Here is a 9,602-nt window from a genome sequence, read left to right as displayed (position 1 = left end):
AAGTCAATATTTGGGGGGTTTTGTGAAATTAATAAATAATTCGTTGAATTAATTGAATATGCAATAGAATAATAATGATGACTATAGAGTTTAATAATTAATAATTAATGGTTGAAATTACTATGATCTGAATCTGTAAAGTGGAAGTGTAGTTGGTAATGGTAGAGTCGTGTATTTGTATTATTCGTGTTTCATCTTCAACGCTTTGAAATATTTTAATTTAATTTTTTTGTGTATTAATCCACGATTTTCTTACCTGGTAATTTAGAATTCGGCTAAAAATAAATAAAGTTTGATTTGTATCATTTAATAATATTCGGGTTCTTTTAAACAAGGAAAATGCTAGATATCAAGAATGGATTTTCTTGATGAATTCAAGAATGACATGGCAGAATAATCACCCTTATATTTTAATCTTATTTATTAAAGTTTCATAAAAAAATATATATATAACACCCACCACCCCATGATTTCCGGCCAGGCTGAGATTTTATTGGCTAACATTAATTTCGGGACAATTTCTTGATAAAATCTTTCTTGATAAATAGCATTGCTCTTTAAACAATATATTGTAGATGATCTATCATTGATGAGTTGATTATCTAAGCTCAATTGCTTGATTTAAAACAATTTAATCTTTATTAAAGGAAAAAAACAAGTTTTTTTTTTTTTGAAAAAGCCAAAATGGTGTGTGTGCGCGCGCGCGTGTGTGTGTGTGTATATATATATATATATATATGAGTTAGGATCCATTGACACCAGGTGTCAACGGATTCGTTGACACCAAATTTTATCCGTTGATTTTATTTGATCCAAAGACTAATATTTGTTGACTTAAGACTATCATGTACCATATCCTATTGTGATTTTCATTTCCTAATTTATTCTACCGATTTCTCTCTCTTCTCAAAATCAAATATTTCGTTGCCATTTTCCATTATGAATATTTGAAGTTGCAACTGACATGATGATCTGTGTCATATTAATATTTAAATTGTTTTTTGTTCTATCTTTTTTTAATTTGTGTATTTTTGAGAAGCCCCGTATCAATTTAAACTTTTCTTGCCAAAGTAATAATAAAAATTGCAACATATGCATTCTGAATTCTCAAATAAACTGTGTGAATCAATATGAGTTTTGATTACAAGAAAATTATTCATATAACAGAGCCAGCCAGTAGAATTTTTTGGTACGTTCAACCTCATATTCTTCTTATTAATATGGTTTTGCAATTCTGGAACACATTTACACTTCTCTTTGAAGAATAAAACTTTAAGAAAAACAAGAGGCCATCTTGAATAGCATAATATTAAGAAGAAGAAGGAAAAAAAGTGCATATTTTTAATAAAAAATGAGTTGTTAGTCTTAGATCCTTGTAATGAAAAACGAATAGAAAGGTTGGCAATGACATTGGCAATAGAACAAAAGGGAAAATAAGTAATTTTGTTTTGAGAAATGTTTGCTGCACATTCAAAACAAAATTATTTAATGGAATTGAAATCACGAGTAAGTAGAGAGAGAAACTTGTAGAACAAATTAGGAAATGAAAATCACAAGAGGATATGGTACATGATAGTCTTAAGTCAATAAATATTAGCCTTTGGATCAAATAAAATCAACGGATAAGATTTGGTGTCAACGAATCCGTTGACACCTGGTGTCAACGGATCCTGACTCATATATATATATATATATATATATATATATATATATATATATATATATATATATATATATATATATATAGGATCCGTGGTGTCAACGGATTCGTTGACACCAAATATTAACCGTTGATTTTGATTGATCTAAAGGTTTATATTTATTCAATTAAAAGTATCATGTGACCACATCTTTTGAGATTTCCATGCCATAAACATCCCTAATTAGATCTCCAGGTTTTCCTCTCTTCTCCGGTTGATCATCTCGTTATGAAAATGGCAAACAACAACTAAGTAAATTTTCTCAAAATTTAGCCATCGTCCATTTTATTTATTATATTGTAATGGTGGTATAATTTGGATTAACATAACCTAGATAAAAAATAGCCACTTGTTTTTAATTAAAAGATAAGCTCCCATTTATTGCTTTGTTAATTTTCCACCACTCATGATTGCCTCCTATCCTAAAAAGAAGAAGATGAACACCCTCCCATTTTTGTTTCATGTCTAAGTAAAAGAAATGAAAATAGTTTTGAAAAGTTAGATCATGGAAAATGACTAATAGGAGAAGATAGGGAAACCGATAGAACTAAATAGGAATATGTATTATTCCCAAAAAAAAGATTATGAATATTTATGGCCTGGATATGGTCACATGATACTTTTAATTGAACAAATATAAATCTTTAGATCAATCAAAATCAATGGCTATGATTTGGTGTCAACGAATTTGTTGACACATGGTGTCAACGGATCCTATCTCATATATAGTTAGGATCCGTTGACACCAGATGTCAACGAATTCGTTGACACCAAATCCCAACCGTTTACTTTTTTAATCTAAAGGACCACAATTGTTTGTTAAATTTACTCCATGTGCTTCTTTCACTTGATTCCCACCTACTCCATCTTCTTTAACGCAGCTAGGACAAAAAAATTCTCTTATGGAGAATTTATTATGCTATGCTTCACACACAAATTAATATTATTCTTATTTCCATCTCCCTTCTCGTGAATACTTTCTTCTTTTTTTACGCAATTTTTCTGGTTGAATTTGCTTATATTGAATTGGTGAAATTTTAGGTTAAACACCATGATTGAACAATCAATTTTTTTTTTTATAGAGATTGAACAATCAATTTAGATACTCCCAAATAGTGTCGTCGTTTAAAAAGAATTGAATATGTAAATTAAATTTATAGAAAAAAATTCAAGAATTATCCTCTGATTGTGTAATGGATATCGTAAATTGCTGTGTAAAAGATGAAAAAAAAGGGGGCAAGCACGGGAAGGAGATGGAAAACTATGGAATAAAAGATCATGTAGGTGATGGTTCACATGCATTGTTAAGTGAATTAACAAGAGCCTTTGGATTAAATTAAATCAACGGATGTGATTTGGTGTCAACAAATTCGTTGACACTAGTGTCAACGGATCTTGTCTCATTATTAAAATTTAATATTATGTAGTATGAATTTTAGTCAAACTAGCCGTTAGTAAAAGACACTATATTTATTTTTATCATTTTTAATTATGTATGTCATGAATTTAATGTTAATTTTCAATTATTGTTATAAACATTTTAATTTAATTTAATTTTTAATTATTTTCATATTAATATTAATTTAAAATAATTAAATTAATATTTTAAATTGTAATAAAATTAAATATGAATATAATATTAATATGTGATATAAAGTTGTGGGACCCAATATAAGTTTTTTAGAGTTCACCGTTGTAATTCAAAATGAAAGAGTTGTTTCAAGATGATATGTCACAATGCGACCCACAAAATAATCATGTGTATCGAGTTGCTCTAGCTGAAATTCAAGGCAAAGTTTTTTCCCGCCTCTTTCAAGAAAACAAACAAACTCTCACCCTTTTTCATTCTCCATCTCAAATTCCACCGTGAAACAAAATAAACCCTCTTTCTGCATTTTCACTCTTTCTATAACACAAGAAACAAAACCCTTTTCCACCTTGAAACTCAAATTCCATCACCGTTTCTTCATCTTCACTATCAAGAAAGATTCACATTCTGCGATTCAGTGCCTTTTCCTCTTTCCTGCAACGGTAACAGCGAATTCATTTTCTTCTTCAATTAACCTATATCAAAGTTCTTTCGATCACATTGTGATTTTCATTTGCCAGGGTCGTGAAATCCGTTATCAGAAGCTTTGTTCCGTTGTCATCGCCGCATCGCCGCGACACCGCATTCTGTTGTCATCACGCTTGAACAACTCTCAGGTTCCCTCTTTCTCTATGTTTCTTTGGTATGTTGTTTATGGCTTGCATAATTTTTATTTCTAGGGATTGTTGTTTTCCATGAACATATTTTTCCCTTCTCTAAATATAATTCTTGTACTAATGATACTGGTTGTGACGGACACTCCTCGGATTAGGCGTGTCCCGGTGTCGGATACCTGCCGCGTCCGACACCGACACTTGTAATTACGCCGAATTATGTGATTTTTTTCAAATTATTAGTTGTGTCGGCGTGTCAGTGTCCGTGCCGTGTCTGGTGTCCATGTCTGTATCTGTGCTTCTTAGGTTGTGACTGTGATTTCGATATGTTTAATTTTCTTCTTGATCCCATTGAACAACATGAATTTGTGACCGAGTCTGTTGGTGATAAAGCACAAACTTTAATTTTCTTCTTGATCCCATTGAACAACATGAATTTGGGAATCCTTGTTTGTATTAGCAGAGTAGAATGTGTGTGCATGCTTAATTGTTAAGTAAACCATAACAAGTTTTGTAGTATCTAACACAGAGCTTTGTTTGATTATGTATAGACTAGATATTACTATTTAATAACCATCATGGCTTCAGATGTTGTTTTCTTGTGGTTATGAGATTTTCATAACAAGTTTTGTAGTATCTAACACAGATCTTTGTTTTCTTGTGGTTATGAGATTTTCTGGTAGTATCTAACTTAATTGCTTCCGTATTATGTTTTTGTCAATCAATTCATTTCTGAGTTTTGTTATGTTAAATTTATACCCTTATCTTGCTCTTGTAGATTGATCGGTATAAATATGTAACTAGGTCAATTGGCAGTAGAGGAAACCTAAGTAGTTGTTAGTTGCAATTCAATTAGTGATATGTTGGAGTTTAATATGCTTTTCAGTTTTTCAATTCACTCAATCTCAATTTTCATTGTGTTATGTTGGTGCTCAATCTGTTTTGTTGTGTTGGCGTTAAATCTTTTCATTCTCAGTAATGTTGTCTTTGTGCTGGTGTTCATCTCACTTCATCTCACTTCTTTGAAATTTAGTAAAAATGTTTTGGCTTCACTGTGCTGTTTGGTTGTAGATCAAAGGTGTAAGTGTAGTTGGTCCTTCCCTGGAATTGTTCTGAGTGTTGGAGTTATAAGTGTTGCTAAAGTTGACCCTGTTGTTGCTTTGGTTAAAGATATCATCAAGGGTACTGAATATATTATAAAAAAAAAAATTAGAATCTATGAATGTCTAAGTGGGATTTTATGCAAATTTTATGGCTAGTGTTGTGGACTATTTATGTCTAAGTGGGATATCATCAATGTTTGTTTTCTTTCACACAATGATGTTTTTTTTTGTGTTTGAAATTAGAATTAGACAAAGGAAGCATGGAGTTTGAAGAAGACATAATCCACAGAAAGCTATCACCAAAGCTTATAGGTCAAATCTTATCTTTTCTGCCAACAAGAGATGCAGTTAGAACTTCTGTTTTATCAAAGAAATGGGCTAAGAACTGGACATTCATCACTAAGATGGACATTGATGATGGTCTCTACTACGATGAGTCTCATTCTATTCAAAATTGCACTCGCTGCAAAGATGAATGTAACTGGGAGTTCTATGTCTCTGATAAGGTCACTTTTCTATTCTTCCAGTTCCCCTTGTTGTCTTATTTCATGCTAAACATTTTTTTTTTAATATTATTATCAACAAACTGTTTCTTTTTTCTCTTTCCAAAATGTTAGTTATTTGTAAATTAATTTATGATTACATTGGTTTAATTTTGTGGGGTAAATGAGCATTTTAATCCTGTTAAATACCAAATATATTGACAATGTCTTGCTGCATCAAGACAAACATATAACATTGTGGTACTAAATTGACTGACCCTTGTAATAACGGTCACACGCTGTGGTTTTAGGTCGGCTTTGCTGATTTGATTTTGTGCAAGGAGTGTTATATTGAACATCAAGACATGATGTTCAAAATACGCAACAATGATGGATCAAATTTGAGGCCTACAGAATTGAGGGAAGTGAAAGTTGGTGGTGGAAAGAAATTTGGGGAGCACTTTATAAAATTTGTGTACAAGGCACTACTTCTTACTCAACAAAATAATCCAAATTCAAGTATGCTGGAAAGGTTTTCTTTAGTGATCGATAACAGGCATGATGCTGATCATCTCAACACATGGATCTCTCACATCTTAAAGAGGGGAGTAAAAAATCTAAAGATCCATTCACCTTTTTTCAAAATACCATTTTATGATAGCACATCCAGTTATCTTTTAAATTCAACATTGCTAGAAGGATTGGAATTGGTGCTTCGGATGTTCACCATCATCAATGTTCCCACCAATTCGGTTCATTTTGGACATTTGAAACATCTGAGGTTGTTCGGTATCTTTTTTGACATCTCCTCTGATATTTTTACACTTAGCTTACCAACTTTAAAAACATTTGTGATCAAAAACTGTGATTGGTCAATTGGAAAGGAGCTTAATGTAGAAGCTTCACTACTTGATGTTATTTTCATACATCAAGAAATTATTGATCTACCCAGGCGATCGATCAAATTCAATGCTTCGTGTCTCAAAGAATTCAGTTACTATGGGGATGGAACATCACATCAAATTAACCTGTCAGGTTGCGGTTTTCTATCTAATGCCTCTGTCAAAATCAGTTTAAAAGAATGTGAGAACATCCTTCCGAATACATACTGCTTTGCTTTTCAACTTTTTCATCATTTTCATCAAGTGAAGTGTATCAAACTTGAAGGGTCAGAGGTAAGTATATTGTTTATGTTTTTCTAACACTAAATTTGTAATATGTCAAATATTGAATTCTTGAGATCAAAGTTTATTTCTTCTGTCACAATATAAAATCGGTTTCTTTATGTCATCTAGGTCCTTACTCAATCAGAGGTTGTTTATCCTGTAAATGCTCTTCCTGAATTGGGCAATTTGATCCATTTGGAGATTGGCTTAGTTAGTATTGAAGTTGTTTTAGGCCTACTTCAACGGTCACCGGTTCTCAAGACAATTGTTCTCAAGGTTAGTATTCAAAACAATTGTTCAATGGAAGTAGTAACTTTGCTATGGCTGCTCTTTTTTAACTTTGTTTGATGATTAATGGACAGAAAATACGAATGTTTGACAAAGAGCGTTTGAATTTAGCTGTTGTACCCGAGTGTCTGATATCTGCCCTCCAGATTGTGAAGTTTGAAAACATTAATGGCGACAAGCAGGAGCTACTTTTAGCTGAATTTTTTTTGGAAAAGGGCAAGATGTTGGAGAGAATGAGTTTCTACACTGATCCAAAGCTGATAAAATTTGAGTCTGTGACAGACTTCATTCATAAGAAGGTTTGCTCATTTAAGAGAGGTCCCTCTTTTAGTTCTTGCACTTTTACATATCATAAGTGCTATTAGATCCACAAAGTTTTTTTGTATTCTTCATATAAATGCTGACAATGGATTTTTAGCATATTAATTAGTAGTATCTTTGAACATATGGCATAGTATATAATGCTAAACTGGAGTCACCAATACTTTAACTGAATGCTTGTCTGTAATAGCAGAATGTATGTGTATGCATAACAAGGATTATTTTTTAAATTTTTTTTGAAAGGATTGATATTGTCATATGATTATATGCGATTCGTAGAATTTTGTTGTCAATGATTAAAATAATTCTTCGAGTACTTTTTTTTGTTGTAAAAAATGCCTTTTGTTTACTTGTCTTGGGACCAATCTAGTGTTGTCTTAGTATTGTTCCGTCTTTATTGAACTTGTACCTCACCGAATTTGATCGAATTTGATCAAATTTTTGATCGGGTTCGGATCTAAAAATTGACACGGTCGGATATGGATCAAATAACCCTTTCACTGTACACCCCTAATTGCACCCATTTTAGTTTAATTTTCTTATAAAAAAGCACAATGATCTATTGAGTCCTAAAAACTAGTCTATTTATCTATTTATCTTGAGAAAAGTATTTTTTTTCCAATGCTACGTGATTAAGTTTAATTTACCTCTTTAATCTTTTTTTTTTTTTTTGGAGATTAGCCCCCTTTTAATATAAAAAAGTCGTTTTTCTTAATTCTTTTTCTTAATATTAGAATGTTTGAATAGAATCTAATGAGTTTAAAATGTCGGTCTGTACACTACTTGTTACAATTTCATGGCAGGTGCATCCATGAGGAACATAACATGGATTTAACGACAACTTTAAAATGAACATTATACGTTTGATTGAAGAAAATGGACTCAAGTCTAGTCTATTCCAAACAAGAGATTTATTTTCCTACACTATGTAAATTACTTTGGAATTTAATATGAGCCCTTCATCTTTCTATATCACACAATTAATTTTTAAAATTGAAGTTAAGAAATGAAGTGACGTGGTAAAGTTGTAAGTTTTTATTGAATGTTTAAATGTACGGTGCATATCTCTATCATCTTTTTAGTCCTATTTAAATGAAACTATAGGGACAAAAAGTAAAAAGTGGTCATATATTTCTATATGTTAGAAACAAACAATTTTTTTATGAAAGACATTTAAAATGTGGAGATAGTGTCTAAATCCAAGACATGAAATTTTTTAAGGTTGAATGAAAATGTCATGTGACATTGGCCAATTCAATTTAACACCTTCATCATCGTCGAATTCGGTTTTACGCGTTTGTGTGGTTCGACGATGGTGTTATTGGCTCCTAGATCACTTGCGTTGCAATGTGAACTTTGGGCTTGTTTCGTCCCTAGGTTATTCGGTTTGCTTTGATCTGGATATTGCCATTTTGATATTATGTATTTTTGGATATTTCGCTATGATGTTTAATGTTATGTTTGGCAATGTGTTTTAATTGTTATGTTTTTTATGTGTGATGCTATTATTTTATGTTGTCCTGTTTGAGATTCTATAAACTGAGCATATACTTTACATATTTAGTTTATAGAATATGAAATACATCAATATAATGAATCTCAACGTCGTTAAAAATTGATCTTATGTTGGTTGACACAAATCAGATTGTGTAATCCGATACGTGTATGGATGTTAAATATGTATTCATATTTTATATCCCAAACTATTATAATACATGTTTTTTTGTTAATGTAAAGTGTATGTGATTTATTGGAAAATTTGATGGTTTTATGTATATTGGTAGCGTTTGACTTCTATAATCCAAAAAATAAGAAAATATCTTAGATTATCCAACATTGCGGTATCCCATATGTCCTAAATTATAAGAAAAACAATAGAAATAAATCAAATTCACAAAACTAACACATAATAATATGGGTATAACTTTTTGTTTTCTCTTTGAATAAATTTCATTAAAAAACAATTATTGCTACATTCATCCCTACCTAAATATATGACCAATTCGGTCAAATCACATGAATTAAGAAAGATGATAGTAATATTAAATTTGTTGATATCTATTTTCTTTTTTTACAAACTTATCTTTTAAAAGAGTTAATTTATGTTTTCAACATATAGTATATATTTATTGTTGATTGAAAAAATATATCTAAAATAAATAGAGATGTGTCAGTAAAAAATCTTTAATTTTTTTTGAACAAACAAAAATGATATATATTACTAACTGGTTTGATTCACCCTGCACAAGACATGCAAAGAATGAACCAAACAAAATATTTACAGTCTATACAAGATCAAGGGGCCGATGGAAAAAAGGCACTTTCCAAAGAACAAAGCAA

General features: G+C 31.0%; 1 protein-coding gene across 1 annotated transcript; it reads left to right on the top strand.

The window, feature by feature from the left end:
- The first annotated feature begins 5,264 nt into the window (after window positions 1-5,264).
- LOC146913232 (F-box/LRR-repeat protein At4g14103-like) lies at window positions 5,265-7,461 on the top strand. The gene is made up of 4 exons (XM_085718785.1): window positions 5,265-5,511; window positions 5,799-6,662; window positions 6,783-6,929; window positions 7,016-7,461. Exons 1-4 carry the CDS (start codon window positions 5,266-5,268, stop codon window positions 7,304-7,306), a joined length of 1,548 nt encoding a protein of 515 aa, XP_085574911.1. The 5' UTR covers window position 5,265; the 3' UTR covers window positions 7,307-7,461.
- Window positions 7,462-9,602: the final 2,141 nt, after the last annotated feature.

Source organism: Medicago sativa, chromosome 6, assembly GCF_051527215.1.
Source record: "Medicago sativa cultivar Bolivia chromosome 6, Bolivia_mono, whole genome shotgun sequence".
In the NCBI taxonomy this organism is placed as follows: domain Eukaryota; kingdom Viridiplantae; phylum Streptophyta; class Magnoliopsida; order Fabales; family Fabaceae; genus Medicago; species Medicago sativa.
The sequence above is the reverse complement of the archived record's forward strand: the minus strand, read 5'-3'. Positions and strand labels throughout refer to the sequence as shown.